Source organism: Thunnus thynnus, chromosome 22 (assembly GCF_963924715.1).
Source record: "Thunnus thynnus chromosome 22, fThuThy2.1, whole genome shotgun sequence".
Taxonomy (NCBI): domain Eukaryota; kingdom Metazoa; phylum Chordata; class Actinopteri; order Scombriformes; family Scombridae; genus Thunnus; species Thunnus thynnus.
The window spans coordinates 21677285-21704963 of NC_089538.1; the positions used below are offsets into that span (position 1 = coordinate 21677285).

General features: G+C 39.3%; 1 protein-coding gene across 1 annotated transcript in view; it reads left to right on the forward strand.

The window, feature by feature from the left end:
- The window catches only part of trpc5a (transient receptor potential cation channel, subfamily C, member 5a), a 167617-nt gene that overhangs the window by 101181 nt on the left and 38757 nt on the right, over positions 1-27679 (forward strand). Inside the window, exons 9-11 of the mRNA XM_067580893.1 lie at positions 19509-19646; positions 22986-23184; positions 27199-27338. Coding sequence (XP_067436994.1) covers positions 19509-19646; positions 22986-23184; positions 27199-27338 — 477 coding nt within the window. The remainder of the gene's footprint in view (positions 1-19508; positions 19647-22985; positions 23185-27198; positions 27339-27679) is intronic.

Genomic DNA, 27679 nt, shown 5'->3' on the forward strand with positions numbered 1-27679 from the left:
TTCAAGTGATCATTTTAACCCAAACCACCATCTTTCTCCCTAAACCTAACCAGACCTCAACCACAACGTTGTCACACAATAAAACATAAATATCTTTTAAAAGTGATTTGATTTTTTGGAAAGCAGTATATTATGCCAGTGTTCTGAAAACGCTGCTATGGGTCGCTCTGGAGTGCAGGTACAATCAACCTATGTGGTCATTTAATTATGAGGATGTGTTGGGAGTTAATTAAGAAAGGCACAGAAAGTACAGTAAAGAACAAACTGTTTGAAATGTTTATTTCTGACTTTCAGGAAGTGTGTTTATTCGACAGCCGAGCCGATGGAAACTCAGCCGAAACACTTTAGTGACATTTTGAATGTTTACAAGGTTTGGAACATGATGAAGCACGGGGAGAAATAGAAAGCAGATGATACAAAAAACTTGCAGGGGAGATCAGGAGAGGTGAGGATGAAAGAGGGATGGAGTGATAGACAGACTGGTGGTTATGAGCTGACACGGCAGGTGGAGGGAAGACATGAACAGCAAGAGAAGAAACAAAACCAGAGCGAGGTGGAGAGGTGGAACAGAGGAAACCAGGCACAGAAATAGAGTTAGCAAAAGAACGAGTGAGTCACATACAGCGGGGCGGTGGAATATATCTATTTTTTTTTTCCCATCACCTTCTCTATGTCTCGTTTTTAGGCAAGTAACCTGCATAAGAGAAACTGTGTAGAGAGAATGGAAATAAATGAAGAAAACTGGAGGATGTATCTTGTGTGTGTGTTGCAGACAAACAGACAGAGGAAGGAGTAAAAGAAAAAAAAACAGGAAGTTTGGGACTGGATAAAGTTTGTGTGACATTTTGATAAATGACAGCAATCAAATAAAGATGGTGAGGGAGAAACAGATATTAAAAGAGTGGGAGTAGATGGAGTTATTTTGAGGAATAGTAGACGGGGGATGAGGGTAAAAACATCCCAAAAAAGAGAGCAGATAACATACACATTCATAAATGTAAGATAGATAGATAGATAGAGGGAAATTTGCCTGCCAGCAGTTTTTATTGGGAACTATTTTCTTCCAAGTTTAAAAACATGGTAACAGCTGAGCGGGGCTACCAAAACTGAGTAGACCTACATATATGCACATGCAAAATCAACACAAATCGAAAGAACACAAACATTTTATTTACAATTCCAGATTCCCAGTAATTCCAGACCAGCTCCAACAAATTAAAAGCACTGATACATGCAGACTCTGGAGGCTGAAGCTCCCTCCAACCTGTGTTTCTGACCACTTAAGACCAACTCATTGACAGTCAAATACAGTAAATACAGTCAGCCCTCTTTAAAATTGGATGTATTTTTTGAGACTGTCGTCCTTAGAAATATGACACCATCTGGAGCGTCCTGGTAGCTGAATGGTTATTGCATATGCTACATAACTGCAACATCACTGGTTCAATCTCAGCAATGGACCTTTGTCCATTGGATATCTCTCTCTCCTCCTTGTTTCCTGTCTGCCTCCTCACTGCCCACTATCCAATAAAGGCCATAAAATAATCTTTAAAAAAATGAAAAGAAGAAATTTGACACCATAGAGTGTGATTGCCAGAGGTAGTTATGACCGCAGCAAAAGGAGGAAATCAGATGATGTCAATATATAAAGCGACAAAGTCTGCATTTGGAGTGGATGGATCAAGAAGACAGCAGACTTTGCCTCAGTAGACCACAGTTCATCTCCTGTTTCCATCTGCATATGAAGTTTATTTTGTGAAAATCCACTAACCTTAACCCCGTTGTTATTATTATAGCCATGACAACGAAGGTCACCTAACCTTAAAGAAGTAGTAACTTTAAGCCTCACCACATTTCTCCAACAAAGTGATCATTTTAACTCAAACCATGATCTAACCGAGTGGCTTTTAGAAAACACAGACAAATGATTTAATTTATTTATATATACATATATATATAAATAATCTACAACATCAGTCTCCTGTTTCCCTTGGGAAACATTCTAACAAATTCATCCATGTCTGAAGGTATTTGTTATTGACGTCTCATGGGCCAAGATCACCACATTCCTCTTTCTTTCATGTAACATGTTGTGACGACAAGGGGTTAATAATGCTGCTGAAGACACACCAATTACCAGAGCTGTTACATTCCTTATAAACCCTGCAGGTCTGTTTCATTTGGACATTTCTTGACCAGCCTTGGCTTTGCAACAAGAATTTCATTTTTGCCAGCGAGCACATGCAAGAGGCAACAACGTGGAATCTAGAAATGCACTAGATTCGGGTACCAGACTGGATGTGGCTGTCATCAGGTCTACATTCTTCTTGGGAAAAGAATGTCGAGCAGGCGTCTTTTCAGAGATTGACAGCGGTGATGGTGATGATCAGACCCTGTATGACCCACGGTTGAGAGCTCAACACTTTCACCAAGGTGTTTACTCAATGTCCTCCTTCTCTTTGGAGGATGTGAATCATCCCCAGCAGGTGCCTGAGAAAACTCTGTCCAGCAATCATCTTTACAGACGGCTTTTAAGGCCTCCAGTGATCCACAGACTGAGACTGTGGAATCGCTGGTTTCAAGACACCAAGCACCCTCACTGGAAATTTGCCAAAAATGTCAAAGAAGTGATGCCTCTTAATTGGAATTAACAGGCCTGATGCCTCAGTGCATAAATCAACTGTGGCATCATCATCCTTTGAGATCTCTGACAGGAGATCACACGCCCCTCGGCATGCTCCAAGAAACACTCAGCGGACGCTTCAGATCTCTGAACATGACGAAGAAGAAGAGGGGGGTGGGCAGTGGGAGGCAGGCTGTAGGCTGCCCACCAAATCAGAAGTTAGAAACATTACCGGTATTTTCTGTGCTATTTTTCCATTGGCTGAACAAAACTATTGGTTGGCTGAGTCCACCTCTGCCCGAAGCCACTGCCGGCCTTGCAGAAATCTTGACTGGCATGAAACAATCTGCATGTTTTGGTACTATAAAGGATAAATTACTCTGATAATCAGATAGAATCTCTAATTTCATTTCAATGCAGTGTTAGTAACAAAAAAAATTGGGAGATGTGGGCTGATATCCAGAGACTGATATCAGACCGACAAGTCAGCAGGGTCGACTTTACAGTTTGTGTTTTGTTTCATATGTAAATCAAATCAAGTTTATTTATAAAGCACATTTAACCCTAACCCTAACAACCAGGGTAGACCACAGTGCTGTACAATAAAATAACAAAAGTAAATTAAAACATAACATAACAGCAAAAAGTAGAGAGAGAAGAGATGACATAACAATACTATCCCATATGCAAACAAAAATAAACAAATAATAGTAAAACATAAGACTTTAAGGACACTCAAAGGCTTTAAAAGTGTCTACAGAAGGTAAACTGTTCCAAAATTTTGGGGCAACTACGGCAAGCACATGGTCACCCCTCAGCCTCGATCGAGGGACAGCCAGGAGCAGCTGGTCTGAGGATCGGTGGGATGTGGTGTTGGGGAGATGGGCAGAGGAGCTCCGAGAGCTTTAAAAACAAATAAAAAGGACCTTGAACTCAGTCCTATACGTGACTGGTAGCCAGTGCAGGGACGCCAGTACAGGTGTGATGTTGTCTCTCTTCCTGATATCAGTTAGTAGTCCAGCAGCAGCAGCAGCATTCTGCACCAGCTGCAAGAGAGACTGGGATGACTGGCTGATACCCAAATAAAGGGCACTGCAGTAATCCAGTCGAGAGGAAATCAAAGCATTTGTGACAGTCAATGTTTTCAGTCTGGTGATGTTTCTTAGCTGGAAAAAACAACCTTTGACAACAGAGTTAATTTGTCAAATTTTAAATGTTAATACTGAATTCACCTGTTAGTTTAGATGTTGTGTCTTTTTTTATTGTCTTTTCTTGCCTTCTGGTTGTTTCCTCTGCTTTCTTTCAGTCATCCAGTGTCTTCACATCACATTGACGTTTTTGGTTCATTTTCCCCCCTCTTGTCTTGTCTCATCTTGTCTCACTCTTTGTCGTCCTCGTCTTGCGGTTTGGATCTGTCTCGTCTCCTTCCCTGTTGACCTGCGGATTAAAGGAGACGTTTAGCAAAAAGCCTTCACTCATTTTCAACATTTAACCTCCATTTAACCCACGATAAAACCTCTGAAACATTAATGTGTGTGTGTGGGTGAGAGAGAGCAGCGCTTGTATATGTGTGTCTGTACGTACTTTGTGTGTGTGTTTGAATCATTTAAATGTCTTTTTTCGTCTTTAGGCCTGTGATACCTGCAGTCCTGCTAAATTATACATTAACAGTTGCCTCAATAATAAATGGATTGTGTGTGTGTGTGTGTGTGTGTGTGCGGTTCAATAATCCACAGCAGCAGCTGAATAATATATTTCAGACCTTCATTCATGTTTTATTCACTTCCAAACGAATTATTGCTTTAATTAATCTATCAACATGTGTTCTCAATTAGAGGGGCTCACACACACACACACACACACCTGCAGTGCTGTGTGTAACTGTTTTTCACTTTCTTATCTTCATAAATCATTTGTGTTCATCGCCTTACCTCAAATACTCAGTCGGACCGTTGTTTCAAACACACATACAACCTCAGCTGAGTCAGATGATAACACACACACACATGCACTCAATCTTCTACAAAATATTGCTAATGTAATCAACAAAATCCTCCGCATGCCAGAGTACAGCAGGAAACTCCAGTAAGACCTTGTAAACAAAAAGAGCGGAGCAGGTGGACTTAACTGCAGCAGACATCAGGCAGAACAAGGCAGAAGATGAACTCATTTATTCCAGACTTGTGAAGGCGAAAACAAAGCTTGCAGGTCAAAAGCAAAACACAACGCAGAGAACAAAGGATGCAACAACACTGAAGTGAAAAACCAGGCCTTAAATAGAAACTGAACTAATGAAACAAGTAAGGAACAGGTGGCAAGATACAAAGGTGGGCTGGGAGCTGATTGGTTGGGAAGACACAGGGAGCAGGTCTAAGGAGACTGTTGCAGGGAAGATGTTGAGCACAGGGAGGAAAACATGATATAACCATGCACAAACCGTCCCAGAACTCACACAAACACAAGTAAAACAAACTTCAACATATACTGTAGTCAGTGGTTTTTCATATTAAGGCTGCATGAAGCAACATAAGTCGAACTAAAAGACAACTGCAGCTCTGAATAACTCAACTAGTGTTATAGTTCACTATAGAGCAGGGAGAGTCAGTGTAGAAAGCAACAGTTTCTCAAGTGGTCCTTAAATATAATCTGCAACCTCTCTTATCTGTCCTTCTTCCCACTCAGTCCAGTCATAAACAGGCAGAAAAACCTGAGGGCGTCTGGTGGACTAGTGGATGGACATAAAGCCAGACTGCTTTTACAGACAGATTTTTTTATTTATTCTATTTCTTTATTTTTTATATATTATAATACACCAAATACCCCCTCTTTCTTTTTATCTGAATGTATATTTCTATATCTACAATTGGAGACACAGTATTATTCCATGTATTCCACATACTATTGTTTATTTTTGAGTCTCTTTTTCAAGGTTTGGTTCAGACCCCTTAGTTTGAAAAGAAATCTTAATGCTACTTACTTATATTGACTTATATTTTAGACAAGGATGGATCCTCCAACTTTGTCGCAGCAGTTTGGGGAAGCCTCTTTTCTGTTTCAACAAGCCAGATCCATAATAAATGTTTGCTGTGGAAGAACTTGAGTGGCCTGCACAGAGACCTGACCTCAACCCCAAATGGATCACCCATCATCAGTATTGGGCATCACTAATGGTCCATTCAGACTGTGATGCAGGTTAAACCCAGGGTCTATCGATATAAGTCAACCCCAAGTGGCAACTACCACAACTTGAGGCTGAATCCAATGTGGAAGTACCTAAAAGTGCAATCTGACAGATGCCTGCCTGATGCTCCAACTGACTCTCATTCAAAAAGCGTCAACTTTTCTCTAGAAATACTAAGTCAATCATTAATTTCAACGAGTCATTATGGTCTCAACCACTGAATTCAGACCCTCTAATAAGTGTGCTGGTGGTTATTTTGGAAATTATTGCTCCTTTAATAAGATTTGAAGATTGTAGTAGCTTTGATGTCTGCCATGTGGCTGATTGACAGCTGTGATTGACAGTTGACTCACCTGCTACTCTGTCCAGCTCAGGGACTGGCGATGGCACTACCTGCCTTGTTTGGACAATTTAGCTAAAGTAGCTAACATAAGCCCAAGTGTGCAGCGCTCGGTGTTCCCAGTAAGCTAGAGTTAGCTTCAGTCCAAGGTAGCAGGATGTGTTTTCAGAGCGTGAAAGGCAACACCTTGCACTCCTTGTTTGGAACGTCTTGGCTCTAAGTGGAAAAGATGGCGCCGACTGTAAGCTTCAGACCAGCTCCAATATAAACCATTAAGTGATGTCACACCTCGCTACGTCCATCTTGATATACAGTCTATGGTCAACCCATCAGCTAGCGGTTTGCCATTCAGTAACTTGATTAGTTCTGCTGTGAGGCTTTCAAGTATGACGCCACTCTTCTCAATTGTACCTTTGATTGAAACTGATTGTAGAGCGTTACTTGTTGCAGTACTATTTAATAAGGTGGTTGCACAAAGAGCATAAATCCTAATAAATAGATGATTGCCTGGAGCAGCTCCACATTGTCGACTGTACCCGCCATGGTCATTCTTCACAGTACATCCACTTTTATTGACATCAGATGTGAGCAGACCTTGACTGGAGCCCCGTCTTATGTGAATGGCGACGACACAAGTTAGACCAGTGTCCAACAGACCAGTATGAATGGGTCCGACGCAGGTTGAACATGTGTCTGCTGTCTGAAAGACGTATAATTCTCTTGAGGGTGTTAAGTTGGATTGTCCACATTCTTTTGGCCCTGTAGGTAATTATTCTTATTTTTATACATCGTAATGCAAAGAGTCGTCCTTCTGAATTTAAATATCTTTTAATCTAGTTGGTTGTTTCATTCTGTGTATTTTTTGTGAATTGATTTTATTTACTGTGTATGTTTGTGGTTTGGCAACATCTTTAAATCAAAACATTATGTCAGTATGCTTCATTGCCTAACTGAGTTGAATTAAACTGAATTGAGAGGGAGAGGAGAGTGAAAGCAATGGAAGAAATAGTGGAACAGACAGAGAGAGAAGAAAGAAAGAAATGGAAAGAGACAAAAGAGGCAGAAATAAACAAATAAAGGAAAGAGAGAATTGGGTTTATGAGAGAAAAGAAAATATGGATCAACAGATAGAAAGGATTAACAAGAGAAAGACAGAGCTAGAGACAGATCAAATATGAATAAGTGAGTGAGTGAATGAGCACTTTCCATATTTGCATATAAATCACAAGCGTGTGCACAGCCAGATTGAATTAGTGTTAGCATAGCTTTGGGTTAGCGTATTGCTTTGTGTCGCAGCACAGCTAGATTACATCAGGCCACGGAGAAATTGAATTAAGCAGTGCTACGTAGCGTAGCCTCAGTTAGCATATTTCTTAGTTTAGTGGTCAAGGTGGATTGCCCAGAAATTGAATTAGCTGGGAAGTAGCTCCGGATAGCAGATTGTAGTTTAATGTCAGGAGCAGAATAAAGTGGAGTGATCAGAGCATGTGACACTGAACTGGCAGATGTCAGCAGTTTTTTTGTTAAGCAGACGCTCTTCAGTTATTTTCTACACGTGGATGTTCCTGTTGATGGTCATCTCAGCACAGCAGGAAGCAGAAAGTGACGATAACACCCCCCCCCCCCCCCTCATTTAAATGATTTCTGCTAGGCACATATGTTACTTCATGCACCTGCAAGCTACTTGTGTCAGGTGATATGTGACCCTGAATGTCAAGGCACTTATTCTGAAAGGCTTGTCCTCAAACTGCTGTAGCTCGGATTGTGCTTCATTTGCATGATGCTTTGGACAAAAGCGTCTGCCAAAATGAATAAATGTAAATGTAAATTTAGACAGTCCACAGGTGGATGTCGAGCTGGAGATGGGGCTGATAAAATGCTCTATGAGCAGAATAGCAGTTATCATAGCCTTCAGGTGCAGAAACAAGCTCTTTCATACTCAGTACGGGCAATTCAGAGTCTCCAATTCAGCTGCTTTGCATGTCTTTGGACTGTGATGGAAACTAAGTCTAGAGGAAGATAAGGCACAACATGAAACAAATTTCTCCTCTCATCTGAGGATCAGAAACATTTATTACTTCTCAAAACTGAAAATAAACAGGAACAAATAAGGAAAAAATTAACAGCAGGCTCCCAAAAAGAAGTTATTTGTAAGGGACCATGTGCAGTATTGAATATAAATGTTACTATTTGATGTACCAGAGTTAGTTGAAAGGTCATTTTCATCCGCAAACAAGTAAAGTCTATACACAGTAACAGAACGGTACTGAACAAAAAACAACCAGGACACGTAATACAAAGTTACACACAGTAGCACATCACACACACTCACAATGTCAACTAAAAATTACAAATTAAAAGCAAGGTTATTTGTATAAACTAGTGCAGCGCCTGTTCAAAATGTGCCTGTTCGGAACGGGCTGATTGCTTATTATTTCTCAAGAGCCGCATATGTATGTATGAATTGACAAATGTATCAATTAAAATGATAAGGATTCAATAAATTAAATGGTTTAAATCCAGACAGAAACTTCACCAGTTAGACTGAACTGAGGTTAAACTGTAGAAGCAGTTTACGGCCCTCCATTGGTTGATTCTGCTGCCAGTCAAACGTGTCTCTCCTCCTATTGGCTAGTTTTACTGCCTCCGCTTGTTGTAGGCTTGTTCTTCTCTCTCGGGCAGTTTAACTGAGCGGGGCACGTGCCTTTGTCCTGCTTAGCAAGTCAGAGCCCAGAAACCCCACCTGCAGTCATGTGACGGTGTTTGTATCAAACAGCCCCTCGCTGCACTCACTTGTTTCACTTGTTTATTCAAAGTTTATTAATATTAAATGTGTCGGATGTCCTAATTGCACCAAATTCACCACTGCACATCCTTGAGTCCCCAGCAGTTCACCTACCAAGTGTGGAGTCGATCCGATGAACAGTACAAGAGATACGCTAAGGACATACAAACACACAGATGGAGATTCCTTCCTTTTGTAGATCGATGGGAAAACCAATCAAATGTAGACTCAGTGGCCGTAGAGTTGAGTAGCTTTCAGCAGATTTTTATGATTTGGCTTTAAAACTACTGATAGAACTGCACTTTTGATAGTTTCACCACCACAACAACAACAAAGACCATCATGCAGATCAGGAAATTAAGAATAAGAAACCTGCCACCAACAGCGGTTGGTGGCACTCACACACTGAGTGAAAGGATAAAAACAGTAGATTTAAAAACAACAAACTACAACTGCAAGCAAAAACACGGAAAATGTAGGTGAATACAGTGCAGACAGGTCTGGTGATTTTTAAGGAAAAGTAAGAGGAATATATTTGACTTTTAAAGATATTTTTTTTTATATCTTTGCCTGTAATTTGTCAGTTTTGAAAGTGCAGAGAGACATGAAGCAGGGGGTAGAGAGATGATTATGACCTGCAACAACGACTGAAATCAAACACTGATAACAGGAGGCGAAGCAGAGCAGCAGCAGCGGCGAGTTCTCAGCTTGTGTGTCTACACAGGATGCATTCAGGCAAAGTGATGAGTGTAGGTCACTCGCATTTTGGAAGCGCTCAGAGCACATTAATTAAAATCTATTCTGTCAGACACACATGAGACAGATGACTGGAAAACATGGCTGAAACACTTTCTCTGTAGGCGTTGTATGGTATGCAGACGGCGTCCTTTTTAAATGCTTTGTGGGCTGAAATATAACTCAGGTTTGATACCTCGTCAACAGTCACCGTGTCCATCATGTAACTTCCTGAACGTCCTCGCTCAGCAAGTTGCTGCAACTGTACAACAGCGGAAATGCAAATGCAACATAAAAAGCCTCGCATTCATCTCGCAGCACTCCAGGCTCCTGTTTCATTCAGTAGGTTAACATGAGTCATCAGAACTTGACTGAGCCTCTCCATGAAGAGTTTCATTAAAAAAAAAAGGGGGAGAGCTTTTTTGGAGAGCTAGGTTTTCCACTCGGCTAATTCCCTTGTCTGTACCAGTTCCCCGGAGTATCCGCTGGATGACTAGGTGCATTTATTAGTGATTCAACTTATATCTTCACTGATGACTCCAGAATATTTTTAGCAATTTATAAGCAACACTTATTTAATGTTGGCAACTACTTCTTCTCCCTTCAGCTATGATACACAGCTAATATTCTCATTTCTGATTCATTCCTGTATGTTTGGTGATTGATTTTTAAAATGTCACTGGAAAGTGGGCTGCCAGCAGTGCCGGATTTCATGGTATATGTTGTTCTAGTTGTTGTTATTGTGTGTTGCTGTGGATGCATGTGTCGCTGCGTGGGTGTGAGGGAGGTTTTTTTTTTTTTTTTATGCTGTCTCATTTTGTTCCTCTATCTTTGGCGGTGAGATTTATGAAAGAACAGTAGCAGTGAAATCTTAACAACCAACCTTACATGTTCAAACGGTGACTTAAAAAGACTTCTGCAATCAGAAGACACAGGTTTCCTTTTTCAGTGTTTAATTGCAATTAATTAACTCATTCTTGAATTTAATTTATTAAAAAATAATTGATTAAATTATGCATTTAAAGACTCAAAAACAATCAAAAATGATCATTTAATTTATGCAGTGATTATCAAATAAAACTTTCATGTTTTATTGTTGTACTAAATCAAATCAGAGTAGATTTAATTTTTTGACTTTTTTGACACTGAACAGAAAAAAATGTTTTAAACGCACTGTAATAATTCTGTTCTGACTTAATAATTGAAAGTTAATTTCTTAAAGTTAATTTCCTAATCCCCTATACTAATGTGTTTGCCTTCTCCCTCTTTAATATTTAAGATGTGTTCAGACCGTTTGTGTTTATTCACCCCAAACAGCCAAAATACCAACAGTACATTAGCTGTAGGCTAGCTGTTAGAGACTAACTTCTTTCTGTTATTTCTCTCCAGTCTCTCTCTTTTTTCTTCTCCTCTCATTATGTTTATGAATCAGATTCTTAAACGTAACATCTCAGAGTCTTTGCGTCAATTTATGCCACTCAGCATCAAATTTGCGTCTACTTGCATCTTTCCACTGACTTAAAGGATAGATTCACAGTATTTCAAGTCTGTCTTAAAACAATAGTCAGGTGCCCAAATGAACATTGAAATAGGTTTTTCTTGCCATAATCAATTAGTCAAATCAAGTAGATATCTTTGGATATTATAGACTTTTTAGTGCCAAAGTCCCTCTTTTTGTTACTATACTTCCAACGCAGCTCAACAAGGAAACACAAAGAGGGAATTTGATGCTAAAAAGACTGTAAATGTGTCAGATATCTACACTAAATGACTATGCGGACACACTGTGGATTTTGGCCTCCATTACTTACATTGAAAGCACATTTTGAAGGATCTTTTAACAGCCAGTATGAACAGGAGGAAAGATTACAGCAAGGAAAACCTCTTTCAATGTCCTTTTGGGCTCCTGACTGCTGTTTTAAGACCCGTCCTTTAATATGCAACCATGTGTTCTGGCTGAAAACACAGTTATGGTTTCCATATTCACAGTAATGTTAAACAAGGTTCAACTGACACAAGAAAAAAAACCCAGCAGAAGCTTATTTACTGATGATAATTAAACATTAAATCCGTTATTCTGGTGGCGAACTACAGACTCTGTAACTGTGGGACGAATCTGCTTACTGTTAAAAAAAAATAGTTCAACTTTTTTTGGGAAATATGCTTATTTGCTTTCTTTCCGAGCGTGAGAGGGAAAAAATCGATACGACTCTCATGTCTGTCCAATAAGTATGGAGCTGGAGTCAGGACATGGTTCGCCTAGCTCAGCAGAAATATTGGAAACAGAAGGAAACAGCTGGCCTTGCTTGCTCCAAAGTCCAAAAATAAACCTACTGTACCATTTTCTGATTTCACTCTCGAAAAGAGAGCCAAAATATTTCAAAAAAATTGAACTATTCTTCAATTTAAAAAGGTAGTTAATGTGTTTTTCCTCTCAATAAAAGTCCCTGTTTTTAAATAGTACATTTATAGTTTCTCCTCAGATGTTCTTCTGGGTCTAAGGTTGTGTTACATTACAAGAAAAACCTCTTGTTAACTCTCCTCCAATTCGTTTTGCGACACGTCTCTCTCGGCCCCCGAACAGCACATCACCGGCGTTATGTGAAGCTGCTATTGGATTAGCATGAACAAGTGTGGTTTCTGTGCTTCAGGCGCACTGAGATTAAGTTTAAGACTTTATCCTCTGCAGTTTTCACACCACTGACCTGGCGTGTTCAGAGGGAGAGAGAGTTGAGGGTTTTTGGAAAGTGAGGGAGGGGGAGCAGTGCAAGAGACAGACCGTGGTAATCAATTTAACATGGGCTGGAAATTTATCATGGTGGTGCAGTGGCTCTTTTGCCAGCGTTCAAGGGGAAAACGAGGTGTATGAAGAGAGACAGAGAGAGAAAAAGAGAACATTTAAATGGTTCTTTGTTGTTCTGGACAACTTGGCTCCAGTGAAGGGAAATCTTAGTGCTCCAGCATACAATAATATTTCAGACAGTAGTGTTCTTCTAACTTTTTGGCAACAGTTTTAAGGCTATTTTCTGTTTCAACATGACAACGCCCTCGTTTCTGGTAGATAAAGAAATGGTTTTCCTGGTTTGGTGTGACCAGCAGCAGCCCTATATCCTAGAAATTGAGTTTATTTACAACTAAATTGTTTTTCAGATTCAAACTGATGATGACAAATATAATCTCTGCCTGGATTATGTATGAAACGGTACATATGTTACATCTCATGTGTGTTTAGCTTTAGGCAGCAAAAGCACTTTTAAGATTAGTGAAACATTGTGGATTTAGTTAAATGTTAATAAACACATTGTTTCTCATTCTTCAAGTCACTCCAGAGGGTTAGGGTTAGGGCGTCAGGGCATTAGGGTTAGGGTTAGGGCATCAGGGCACTAGGGTTAGGGTTATGGTTAGGGTTAGGGCATCAGGGCATTAGGGTTAAGGTTATGGTTAGGGCGTCAGGGCACTAGGGTTAGGGTTATGGTTAGGGTTAGGGTTAGGGCGTCAGGGCACTAGGGTTAGGGTTATGGTTAGGGTTAGGGCGTCAGGGCATTAGGGTTAGGGTTAGGGTTAGGGCATTAGGGTTAGGGTTAGGGTTAGGGCATCAGGGCATTAGGATTAGGGTTAGGGCGTCAGGGCGTTAGGGTTAGGGTTAGGGTTAGGGTTGTGATCTTTCTGTCATCTGAACCAAGTGCTGCCAGTGTCTAAACAACCATAGAAGGTGTGATAATGCTGTTGTCACTATATATTTTCCCACTTGATGGGATATTTTGGCAGGAAAGCTAATTGAAAAAAGTCTCTGCACACCTGAATATGCGACAGGTGCATCAAAGGAAAACACAACTTGAATAAAAATGAGAAAACTGTCTCAGTTACTGCTGAGATATTTATTAGTTCACAACGTTGCGAGCTGTCCGGTACATGCATGTACCTGATGAAGGTCAGACAGACTGAAGCATCTTAAACTAATAAATATTCCAGCAGTAATTGAGACAGTTTGTGGGGGTTTTTCTCATTTCTACTCAGACAGTAGAGTAGAGAAATCTTTAGTCATTTTGCAGCAAACAGTTTAAAACATAAAGAAAATTAAGATTGAATCCTAAAACACACACTACTAAAAGGACGTACAGGTTCAGTACTATATAGCAAGAACATTCAAAAGTTCTTATCAGACATAACAGTAACAAACACACAGTGAATCATTCCTAGTCCACACACCCTCCAGTTACAAGTTCAAACTTCAAATAGCCTCTAGGACAAAAGAGTGAATATATCTATTCCTGCTGTTTCTAAGCGTACTATACCTACGGCAAGACGGAAGGAGAGAAAACTCAGGATGAAGAGGGTGTAGAGGGTAACCTGAGCTTTCCTAATGACACTCTTCTAATAAAATACACTGTCACTCAACATTTTACTGATAGATTTTGTGACTTTCCAGATACATTAAAGGTTCTGTATGTAGAATTGTGAAGCAATTCACATGCATTAATCGTTTTTTTATTGCCACTGAGTGAATGAGTAGTAATGTAAGGTAAAAACTGACTGACTGGGAGCGAGAGATGCTTTGCTGAAACACGTTAAAGATCTTTTATGTAATTATGAGACGTGTAGGATGTTGACTGCAGCTCATTTAATGATCACACATGTCACTGATGAGAAGGAATTTCTGATTCCTACATAAAGAACCTTTAATTAACATCATTTTTATGTTGAGAGAAAGCACAAAATCGCCCCACATGTGTGTATTTACTGTTAGTTGTTGCCTAGTCCCATCTCTCTTCTCCGCTCTGCTATCTTTTCATGCTGCTTCTACTTTTGCTGGACCCGCTAATGTCTTTGAGGCCTGAAATTACTAATGTTCACTAATGTTCTTGTTGATGAACGTGAGAAAAATCCCTGAAATCTCATGGAAAGCTTCCCAGAAGAGCGGAGCAGATGTCAACTCTGATGCTATAGTTAAAATGTAGACAGGAAGACGGCGTCATTCCCGTCACCCGTCATCTGACCTCCATCACCGCCCACCACACACACACATAACTCATGACACGCAGGCTGGATACGTACAGTACATACACCCAGCTGACCTCGCTGGTGCTCTCACTCATGTTTTATGTAATAGAAGCGTATTCACTGGTTGTTGGTTAAAATGGTCACTTTAATAATCTATGTACAGTATGTTATACCGCATTGGTTCACTCTATTCCCGCTGAAGACATCTTTCTGGCTCTCTGATTGGTCGGAAAGCTGTTTTGAACAGCGCCATTACATACGTGAAGTGTTTCTGCCTGAATAGTAAACTATGACGAGGACGTTTGCCGACTGAAGCTCCGAGTTAAATCGTGACTGAAACAGAAAAAAGGAGAGAAAAGAGCAGACTGCTGTAGTTTAGCCGGAGCCAAGAGATCAACTCCCTCATTAGCATACCGCTGCCATAGCAACAGGAAACCAAACCGGAGCCAAGCGAGTGATACAGAGACAGAGGAGAGGACGGCAGAGGGAAGAGAGAGAAGGAGGAAGAGTGAAAGAGAAGAGAAAAGGGAAATGAGAAGGAGGTGGAAGAGGGAGACGCATGAGACAAACAAGAGGACGAGGAAGAGGAGGAAAAAAAAAGAAGAGGGTGGAGACGGAGCGTGAGAGCGAGGAGGAGAAATGGCAGAACAAGAGGAAAAAAAAGAAGAGGAGGAGCACTGAGGATGAAGAGGATTAGTTATGGAAGAGTAAGGACAGGAGGAGCATAGAGAAAAGGAATTAGAGAAGAGGAGAAAGAAAGAATGAGGAGTAGAAGATGAAGAGGAGGAGGAGGAGGAAGAGGGAGCAGCCACCTTGGTTTGACTTCTAACACTGTATCTCTCCTCCTCCCCTCTTTTATTTTCTCCTTTTTTCTGCTTCTATCTTTTCATCTATATAATTAAATCCTCTTGTTATCCAGTATCCTCTTTCTCTCTCTGTGTCGCACACACACACACACACGCACACACGCACACACACACACACACACACACACACAGGTGGACATTCATGACACACAGTAAATCATGTACAAACACACATTTACCAGATAGGAGCTGTGTGAGAGAATAAAACATGACAAAAATGTGTGTGTGTGTGTGTGTGTGTGTGTGTGTGTGTGTGTGTGTGTGTGTGTGTGTGTAAGTATATTAAGCCACTTTCAGGGACACAAATCAGACTGAGTTAATAGGGGACAGAAGTCCCCAGTTGGTAAAATGTTGATTTTTGAGTCAGTGGTTATGGTTATGATTAGGGTAATTCTCCAGGAAATGAATGTAAGTCTGTGTAAATACCCCAAAAGTGACTTAAGCAAACCTGTGTGTGTGTGTGTGTGTGTGTGTGTGTGTGTTGCTCTCTCAGGTTGTTGTTGCTTATCAGCGCCGTAAGGCAACATGAGATGATTAAATTGAGTGTAGAAACCCACATGTGCCAAAAAGATAGAAACGCTCACACACTCACATACACACACACACACACACACACACACACACACACACACACACACTCACACACACACATATTCCACAACACTACTTCCTTCCCAAATATCACAGTTCAGTTCAGCAAATGTAAACACTGAAAGCAGAATCAATGTTAGACAAAGTTCCCAAGTGGAACATTTGACTATAGTTTTTCTAAACAGTTCCATGTTAAAGAAGAACAATCTTTTCCTTTCAAAATAAAAAAAAAACATCTTCAAAATAGTAAAAAAAAAAAGGGAATCTGTACATGATTTTACCTTAAAGGTACATCATGTAAAACTGGATGATGTAGAATCAATTATATTGAACACCCGAGTTTTGCCCAATCAGTTCAAAAGTCTTCAGACTTCAGAGGTCACGAGATTTGTTTGTAACATTGACCTACTTTACTACTTTACATCGGTCCTTTTATTTATTTATTTATTTATTTAAACATGCCTTTATGGACAGTGACAGTTTAGAGATGACAGGAAACGAGGAGAGAGTCAGACGATGACACGCATCAAAGGTGAACCATGAGCGTTGAGGTTATGTGACCTGTGTCTTAACCAGTTGTCTTTTCATACAACATTGTTTTATATCAGTCGTTTTCATCTTTCTTTTTATAGTTTTTATCATGAGTATTTCACCACTAACTAGAATAACAAAAGCCTTTATTAGCACTTTTTAGTAACAAGTTTGCAGTAACAAGGGCTTTTGGGGGGAAAGAAAAGTTTTAAAAATAGTCTAAAAATGTATTTCTTTTGTGACATGATTGTAAATGAAAATCCCTCCTCAAGATTCTTGAAGTGAAATAAACGTTGTTTACAAAGTTGTTGACAGTTAATAGTTGTCATTTCACAGATTTGTTGAACTGTTAACTCATGTATGTAATCGAGGTGATTGTTTCATAATTGACTCTAAAACTTATTTTATATAGTTTTAACTGTTTAACTGCATATGAGGAGAAACCAAGCTATTAAATAAACTATGATACCTTAGAGCTGAGAGACAGACTTCATACAGTACGCTGAAGACCTGCAGCTATGAACTTACAGATGGACTTTCTCTGTAATTAACTGACGTGTCTCCAGCAGGTCTGCTGTACATTAATCGTACCAGAGTCCCCGTTTACAGATACTGTAGAAAGTGAAACGTTGGCATTTTGTATAACTGTCCAATATTGACATTCTTGTCAGGCGATATGGTTGGATACCCGATTACCTCCTGGCAGGAATACCAATGAGAACATGACGTGGTCCCTCGGAGACTTCCTGCTCCAGGCCTCTCCACTGGATCAGCACCACGGACAGCTCCTGTGACATTTATTATGTTTTTTGGGGGTTTTTTTTCCAGACAACACTACATGATTCTGCAAAGTTAGAAGCCATGATAGTGGAAATCAGACATAGACTGTACAAATAAAATGTTCCAGGATCAATTATTTATGAAACAAGCCCACACTTGTAAGAAGTACATGTGGCAACCTGCAGCCCTTCGCCAAATGTTCAGCATCGTGTTTGACTGACAGTTTCAGTTGCTTGACCTGAGCGTTTATTTTTGGCAGTTTGCCTCTTTTAAGCTTTTAGATAAATGTTTGCTTTATGACAGTCGTGTGTGTCCTTGTGTGAAGGTGGATGTGCAAAATGAAGGTGGATTTTTATTTACATCATTCGTTTAATAGGTTTTTTTGTTTAAAAGGGGAAACACACATTTTATACACACAGCACTCAGTGATAGAAAAAACCTACTGTCTCACAAACCTTTTTAGAATATGATGCTTATTTACAGTCTTGGGATTCGTACCAAGACCAGACTAATCACTCAAGAAACAGACATGAGGGAAGAAGGTAGGGGAAGAAGAAACCGAAAAAGACGATCTTGGCAAGAGAGCGGGGAGATTAAATGCTTTGTGGCTCTCGGTGACTCAGATGGCAGCCGAGAGAGAGAGAGAGAGAGAGAGAGAGAAAAGAAAAGGAGGAAGCAGAGAGGATGAATGGAGGGGGAACAACGGATCAGAGGGAAGCAGAAATGGAGGGACACAATGGGAAGAAAAGCAGAGAAAAGAAAGAAGGACTCAGCTGGTTCTTGGTGACTCAGAGGGCAGCTGAAGGGCTGATGAGGACAAACAGTCTTTGGTGTAATGCCAACAGTATTAATGGATGAGCTGTAGTGAGACGTAAATGGACGCAACCTGAACAACAGAGCAGCTCCGGTTCTGTCAAAGTACGAAGTAACCTTTGGTTTGTCATAACAGCTCATGGCTGGAGGTAAATCATCCGCCGCTTTATCTGTTTGAAGCTCGTCGAGGAGCGTTTGGAGGATTTTGAAACCCTTCCAGTGCTCGTAAAGGCTGATATAGTTCTCGGAATATTTTTTATAGACACCTGAACAGACGTTTACATTGTTCGCAGTTGGTTTTTTTCACAGCGACGCAGTTTTGTTGTGTCGCTTTTCTGTTTTTTTTTGTGACTTATAGTCTCTCTTCTTTCCTTTTTTCAATTAAAACATGTTTTGTTGTTGTAAAAGTACCGAAAACCTCCTACTTACTTCTGTCTTTATTTAGCAGTGAAAAGGCCAAAGTATAAGATCTCGTACTGTGTATAATCAGGAGTATCTGTAAATGATGGACAGAAGGAAAAGGAGAAAAAACAGTTTTCATATTCTTTGTGTCATTCCTGTGTCACTTAAAATATCATATTGTCCAAAAATGTTGCGTTTGTTGTCCATATTTTAAGTTAATTAGCTCAAGCAAACTTGTGAACATGTTTCAGTAAAATCTGGGTCAAAGTTGAGTCATTAGAAAAGAATTTATTTATTTATTTATTTTGCAGATCTAGAAAGTCTTTATATATATATATATATATATATATATATATATATATATATATATATATATATATATATATATATATACATATATATATATATATATATATTTACATTTGCAAAAGGTGAAACAGTGAGAAAAAATGTCACAGAAAAGTGTCAAAACCATCAAATTACAGACCATGTAATTCTCCAGACCTAAATATGCATCTGAAAAACAAGAGAAAGGTAAAAAGAGGCAGACGTATTTTCCATAAACGTATCCACTTGCTGGATGTGGTCAAAAGATCCACAAGACTTTTGATTAATAATCTGATAAGTTTCTTATCAGCAGCGTTAAACCCAAAAAACACCTTTGAATGACACATGAAGCACTTTTAAAACAGCTTTTGTCAAAGCAGAAGAAACATGTTTTCTCTGTTTTCAAAACTCCAAAAGTCACATTGTAGTTTCAGGTCTTTTTTTCACATTTATCCCCTTTGATAACGATGTTTCCCTCATTTATTTAAAGAAATTGACACCCAAACGCTCTCTGTCCTTCTCTCTCTCTTCAGTTCGTGGCGCAACCAAACTGCCAGCAGCTCCTCGCCACACTGTGGTACGACGGCTTCCCGGGCTGGAGGAGACGACACTGGGTGGTCAAACTGGTCACCTGCTTCATCATCGGACTCCTGTTTCCTGTCTTCTCACTGGTACGCAAGGACGGGGGCGGGAGAGGGATTAAGATGGAGGAGAGATGGGGATGGAGAAAAGGATTTGAGGAAGAGAGGTAGATGGGAGGAAGTGTAAGGAGGAAGGAAGGGTTTGAGGAAAATTCGAAGCAATCGAGGCAGGAAGGATGAGAGTAAAGGAGCTGAGAAAGAGAGCGAGGAAAGGAGAAAGTAAGGAGGGAGGAGGAGAGAAAGCGAGGGATGAACGAGGGAGATGGAGTGAATAAGTAGAAGAATAAAAGAAAACAGAACGAAGGGAAAGAAAGAGAGATGATGGAGGCAAGACTAAAGAAAATAAGGATGAATGGAGTGAATTAGGACAGAAGAAGAGAGGAAGGACAATTTTTTTTTTTCCCCAAAGAAAATTTGTTGCCAGGCAGCAATTAAGCAAAACTCTTATTGGCTGGAAAATAGAGCAGCTGTTGCCAGGAAACATGAGCATAACAACAACACTCAACCGAAAAACCGAAGGAGGGAGTGTTGGTTTTATTTGTAAGGAGCCAGTGAGAGTGTTTGGAGATATTTGCACATGATGCTCGTTTAGGTCGGGGCAGCTGTGGCTCAGGAGGCAGAGCGGGTCGTCCGCTAATTGGAAGATCGGCAATTCGATTCTTGGCTCCTCCGGTCCACATTGGGCAAGATATTGAACCCCAAATTGCTCCCGAAGGCTGTGCCATCAGTGTGTGTGAGTGTGTGTGTATGAATGATTAGATCCTCCTGATGAGCCGGTTGGCACCTTGCATGGCGGCCTCTGCCATCAGCGTATGAGGACTAGAAAGGTGCTATATAAGTGCGGTCCATTTATCACGATTGGTTGAAGAATACAACTGAAAAGTGTCAGTGAAGAGGAAGTGACTTCATCTCAAACCAGACAGATTCAAGTACTTTAGTAAGTTTACTCGTTTGTGAATAAAACTAAGCAGTAGAGGTTGTTAATATGTATTTACCCGGTTTATTTTCACCAGGATACTTGAGTAAAGAGTTTAATAAGAAGAAGAAGAAGAAGAAGAAAACTTCTCAGACTTCTCAGTATTAGAGTTTGACACACAAACAAAGACTGTAACAGCTTTCTTGACTCAGAAAGACACAGAAAAATTAAGAAGAAAATAGATAAAACAACAGGGAGGAATAAGATATATCAGACTTTGGATACACACACAATACTTGTAAGTAGATCAATTCATTGTTGGTTTGGCTCCAGACATGAGATTTGTTGACAGTAAGAAAAATATGTCCCATTTCCCACCAGTATAGTTTTACATAGAGCCTAATTTTTAAACTTGACCACCTCTAGGCTCCAAATGTGCTTAAATCATATTAAAAGTATGATTGTCTAAATGTTTTAACCCTGTGATAAACTGGTGACCTGTCCAGGATGTACTTAACACTAAATAGTTATTTTATTTATTATTTTGTATTTATATATTTATGTTTTTCTCTCTTTTAATGCATTTTCAGGATCAAATTTGAGTGTAAATATCCAACAAACCCATTTTACAGTAAGGAAATCACAGATATTATATGCAGATTTCCTAACAAACTAAAGTATATTTGAGGGAAAATGTAATTTTTAGTGTTTGTTTGGTTCTTTTTGTACTTTGATGAGGGTGAATAACAAGATCGAGGTTACAGTTTGCATCTTTTCTCGCCTTTGTGGTGCGTTCAAAGACACAAAATACCAAAATAATGCAGACTAAGAAGACATGACAAGACTAAGTAATCAGTTTTTAAGTGAGTTATGTTGACTTAAATGTTAATGTGAGGACGATAATTTCCTTCGTTTACATAATAGCAGAGTATTGCTTTAATGTGATTAAGTTATGAATGCTTTAATAATGCATTTAAACACACGTCTCTGCCTCTCTTTCTCTCTCTTCTTCTGCTGTTCAATTCCATTTAAAACTCTACTGGCATGACTCAGTGTAGGCTGAGGTTTGCCAGGAAAGAGTAGACGAGCAGAACAAGTAAACAAGCATCATTACAGTAATAACGCTGGCAAAAACAATAGCAATAACCGCTCTGATAGACAAATCATTCCCCACAGTGCAAGGTGACGGGGTAGCTGAGAGCGAACACGACCGACTTCTGTACAATCTCTACTTTTTGCTTCACGGTTCGCGAAGAAGTGCATCATTAGAGGGAAAAATGATATGACAATAAGAGTTTTAAGCATCAGCAAATCTCTGACATCGTCTTTCTTGTTTATTGTAATAGAAAAAAGCTTAATTGTGGGTTATATAACATCACAATTTGGAGAAGAACACAGAGACAGTTATTGTTCTCTTTTTGTTTCGGTGGATGCAAGACAGTTTCATCCATTCGTCCTCTTTTTGTGTCTGTGTTGCATCTTTTTACGGATCTTGATCTCTCTCTTGATATTGATCATGCAAGCAGCAACTACCGATGCAGAAATACCTTTTAAAGTTCAACTCCACTGACTGACCCCCATTCAAAAAAGTGTCAACTTCTCTCTAGAAATACTAAGTCAATCATTTTTTTCATTATGGTCTTGCTATATTCAGGCCTTCTAATAAGTCTGCTGGTGGTTATTTTGGAAATTATTGCTCCGTTAATAAGATTTGAAGACTTATAATAGCTTTGGACTTGCACAGAGTCTGACTGTTGTTGCCTCATCTCCTCTTTTCATCTCTTATCTCTATCTTCTGTCCTCCTTTTCTCTCCCTTTTTCCTTTTTTCTCCTGTCTCCTTCACCTTCTTCTTCTCCTGTCGTGGAAGTTATCTGAAGACACTAAACACACGTGTGAAATAATACACAAAACACTTGAAAATTATTAATATTGTACAATAAGGAGACAAGACACACAAACACGAAGCGAATCATTCCTCTGTCTCGCTATACAAAGCCAAACTGACCTTTTTATCACCTTTAGAGACAAAGAAATTATCATCAGTTGGTCAAATCATACAAACTTATGGATTACAGCCAATGGCAGCCGTGAGATACATCTACATGCACTTGTATGTTATATAAGAGGCTGAACAAACCAATGGCCCCAAGCCATATGGCCCCTCGTCCTCGTAGCATGTCTGGCTTATACTAAGACTCAAAATGTTACCTTATTTGGACGTAAGCCAGAAGGAAAGAAAGGTCATCAGGAATAAAACATTCCTTCCCTCAGACGCACTCAGTAACAGAGGAGAGAAATACGATCTTACTTCACATTTAGTGTATAAAAATGATAAATCCAGTCCTTCCACTTCTTTTCACTTTCACTCACCCCTTCCTCACCCTTTCCTTCCCTCTCTTTCTCCTTCTTTCTCAGTCTGTTTCCTGTTTTAACTCCTCTTCCTCCTCCTCAGATCTACCTGTTGGCTCCTAAGAGCGCGTTGGGTCGTTTCATCAAGAAGCCCTTCATCAAGTTCATCTGTCACACGGCGTCCTACCTGACCTTCCTCTTCCTCCTGCTGCTGGCCTCGCAGCACATCGCCCGGACCAACCTGCACATGCAGGGACCCCCACCCACCATCGTGGAGTGGATGATTCTCCCGTGGGTGCTGGGTATGTATGAATGGACGGATTTTCAGTCTGTTGTGTGTGTGTGATGCATTCAAGTGTTTTTGTTTTGTTTGTTTGTGTTTTTTCTCAGCTTGCTTCTTGTTGTAATAGTCCGTTAATTAATTAGTCAGTTGCGAGAAAATTAATCTGCAACTATTTTGATGATTGATTAGTTGTTTGGCTCATTTTTCAAGCAGAAATGCCAAACATTTGGTGGTTCCAGCTTCTCAAATGTGAGCATTTTCTATTTATACTTGTCTTACATTATTGTAGAATTAATATTTTGGGATTTTGGACAGTTGGTTGGACAAAACAAGACATTTGACACTTCAGGCTGGTAAATGTGATTGTTCAGCTTTGGGTTACAAACAATTTAGTAGAGACTTTTAGCTCCACAACTCCTTGAAATCACTTTTATACTGTAGTAAATTGAAACAGCATATTTGTTTTGAAGGAAACATAATGCCGCCAGAGTACATAATGAGGAAAACGGATCCAACAAGTCGCAAAAATGTTGATACCGAATGTATCAGTAAAATATTTAATAGTTTTTCACCTCTTTTATCTTTTTTATGGTTATGTGAAGGCGCTGGCAGCACTCGGTTAAGGTTAGGGAAGGATCCTGGTCTGCAGTGAGTTGAGGTATTCTTTAACATTTGACCTTGATGTTTCACTAAACTTAACTGACGTGCTGTTGTTGCCTAAACCTAAACACACAGGCTTCAGGATCATTCATAAAAATGTTACCTGTGAACATAATCAAGGCAGTGATTACATACAGTATGAAACCACAACATAATGTGGAAATAACTCGAGTAATTCTGCTCTGTCTGCTGTGTTTCCTGGTGAATAAATTGGTCTCTGTGCCTCTTATGTGACCAGTTTGTAAGATTGTTTGGTGAACAGAGAAAGTCAGACAGTCAGTGTTGGTTTTCTTTACAAAGAAACTGAATCTTTGTCTAAACTTTACTAGACCTCAAAGTTTTGGAGTTATGTCACACTTTTATTTGTTCATTTGTACTTCCTTTTTCTTTGCTGGAGTTTTTTTTTTCTTTTTCTTTGATAAATGACTCATATCTCATATTTACTTCCACCAAAGACATGAATGAGTCACTGCTCAGTAAGAAGCAGGATGGAGAAACGTATCTTCTATCTAGACAGTGAAAAACAACCAGATATAAAATTACTGTAAAAACAACTTCTTATCTTTTTTTTTTTTTTTCCTTTTACTTTGATTGCAAATCATCCAGAATCCTCTCCGAGTGTGTCTGTACGAGTGTGTATGTGAGAGACGGAGTTTAACTGTATGTTTGTATAGTGGGATGTGGGTGTGTGTGGAGGAGGTGGTTGTGTGTGTGTGTGTGTGAGGGTGGGTGGGTTGGTGGGTGGGTGTGAAAAATGAGTGATTACATCTCCATAATCTCTCTCAGAGCTGACACCGATCATTTCCAAATCATAATCACTTGGAAACATACAAAACCATCTGTTCTCCTCCATACTGTAAGTTCTCTTCTTCTGGCTTTTTCTCTTTGAAATGCTTACAAAACGCTTCTGATAAAAAGAAGAAGAAGAAAAGAAAAAAGAGAAAAAAAAAAAACATTCACTGTTACAGTAGCAGCTTGTAATGTTGATGATAAAACATTAGATCATAGTGGAGGTCTCGTTTTAAAGCCGTGAAGCCACTTTTATGTTAATTTTGAACACAATGTATCACTGTTATGTCATAAAAAACAAAAGAAAACCTCGGCTTCACCTTCATTGAAACAAATTATGGTTTCTCTTTGAGCACATTTTCCCATTTAAAACCAATCAAACAGCAGCAGAAACATGATTTTCAGATGTGGCCATTTCTCTGCACTTTGCGATTTGCCATTTTTAATCAGTTTTCAGTGCCTACCTTGGTATTTTTGCTTACTGTGATGTCATTTTTTGGAGTATCTTCAAATGCTTCATATCTCTAGAATCTGTACAACCTAAGCTAAAAGGTTATGTAAGTTAATAAACCATAATATTTGATATAGGTATTGAAATTGTGTCATATATTTAAAAAATACAAAAATCTGACATGTTTTTTCATCAGATTCTACTGAATAAACACACAAAACACATTGATCCAAAACATTTCTGAATGTAGAAGCATGAACAAAATATTTCTTGACATTCCATAAGATATTTGAACTATGTACATTTTTTAGTTTTTGAGATATGCTCATTTTTATGAGCAGAGTGCAAAGGCGTTTTATTAGTTTCATCTGCAATAGACATATTTCCCCAGTGCCTACATTGGTAATTTTGCTTATTGTGATGTCATTTCCCAGAATATCTTAAAATGATTCATATCCCTAAAATCTGTACAAACTAAGTTAAAAGGTTATGTAAGCCAATAAACCATAATGACTGATATAGCCCTAAGTATTGAAATTGTGTCATAAATTAAAGTCAATCCACTATAAAAGATATTTCACAATTTTACATGAGGAGAAAAACTTGATAGACAGATAAAAACAGATATGATGTACTATTAAAACTTAGAATACTCAACTCAACATTTATATTTACAATCTCAGAATAATCTGGGCAGCATTACCGTAAATTTCCTACAAAATGAACATCATTCGGGGGAGACATACTAACACGACTAGTCATTAAAGTAGAAAAAGATTCCTGATACCTGTAAGATCATTTACATCCTGTATATATTACAGAGAGCCTAAAAGTATTTATCAACCAACAAAATATTTGGCAAACTCACCTGCCAAAGTACATATTTCCCTGAGAAGTCGTATCAGCCAAACCCTGAAGACTTGTCTCCACTGGCAGCTACTGCAGGGCCAACACTATTAAATCTTATAAAAATAGTAGTAACTAATTGCTATTAAAAGTAGTGGTAGCTGTATAAAATGCACATTATGTTACCTGGTTCCAACGTTTTAAAATATTTCATTAATTTTCATTGCTCAGTAGATTCTCTCAGCCAGGAGCCAGCGTAACGCCGGCTTTAAACACCTTGGCTCCACTGCAGTTGAAATGTTTTTTGTGCTTCAGGTGCAGGAACAATGACGGACAATGATCGAACCTGATGGCAATGTCACTGATGAATTATGGGACACGAATGAAAGTGCCTCGCTACCACATCTGGAGCTTCTCTCTGAGGTGTAAAAAGTAACTCAGAGTTGAAGAATCACACCAGAGTCAGACCGGAGTTTCAACCCAAAACCCTTTTCACCCCTTTTTGGGTCGTTTGTCTCACACATGTCAGATAATCTTCTGTTTTAATCAATAAAGCCGTCTACATTGGCCACACAACAGCCCACGTTTCACTCATGACCTGAAGCATATTTTTAGGCTTAAAGTATATTTTCCCTCCATTTTACACACATAACTACATTTTTTGTGTGTCAGGCTCTGAGCACTTCTAAAAACTCAGATGACCTACACTCAATATTGTGCTTGAACGCCTCCTTCACAGTTTTTAAACATACCCAACATTTGAGGAGTTTATAGAGATTTTCAGGGTTCAGTTACCTTGTTTTGAAAAAGTACAAGTCTTGTCTCCAACAAACTACATTCATATTCATCTCATTTGCACTTGCTGCAATGTTTTGGAGTGAAAATAATATTGGTTTTACTTTTTTATTTTTAACCAACACCACAATATTTCCCAAATCTCAACCAGATGTTTTCATGGTCTAAACAAAATCATTAAAAACCCCAAAATATACTGCATATTTTTAGGGAAACCAGATGAAATAGAAAATGACTTATAAATTATTTAGAATAAAACTTGACTCTGTCTAAAGTTAGTCACACAGAACAAATATGTTTGTTCGCTCCCGAGGCTGCTGCCAAAAGAAAACATTCAACAAAAGTTTGGTCACAGAGCAGCAAGCAAGCAAGCAGAAACCACTGATGGATGACATTAACGTGCTCATACGTGCGTGACTGCGTGTGTGTGCGTGTGTGCATGTAAATAACCAGCAGTGTGTGTGTGTTTGTCTGTCTGTCTGTGTGTTTCAGGCTTCATCTGGGCAGAGATTAAGGAGATGTGGGACGGGGGATTCACAGAGTACATCCACGACTGGTGGAATCTGATGGACTTCGCCATGAACTCCCTCTACCTGGCCACCATATCGCTGAAGATAGTGGCCTACGTTAAGGTACGACCAGACAGCTGTTGCTTAAAAACTATCCCGACAGGAATCAAGCTTCTCAAATCAGAAGGAGAGAGGAGTAATAACCTTATTTTGTATATTTGGATGCCTCATCGTGTAACTGATGCTTAGTGCAGATTTCTTAAAAACACACAAACAAACACACTACAGCAAATCAGTTCTCTATGTTTTATACCTGTCGGATAGTTTTTGGCTGTGGTTCCTGTCTTTTTAAAAGTTTTAATTCACTGAAGGCTTCTTGATTGTTTTTTCTCGCCCTTATGTTGGAACATGATTATCTAATCACTATTAGATGTGTTATGAGGATGTGGCCTATATATATATAA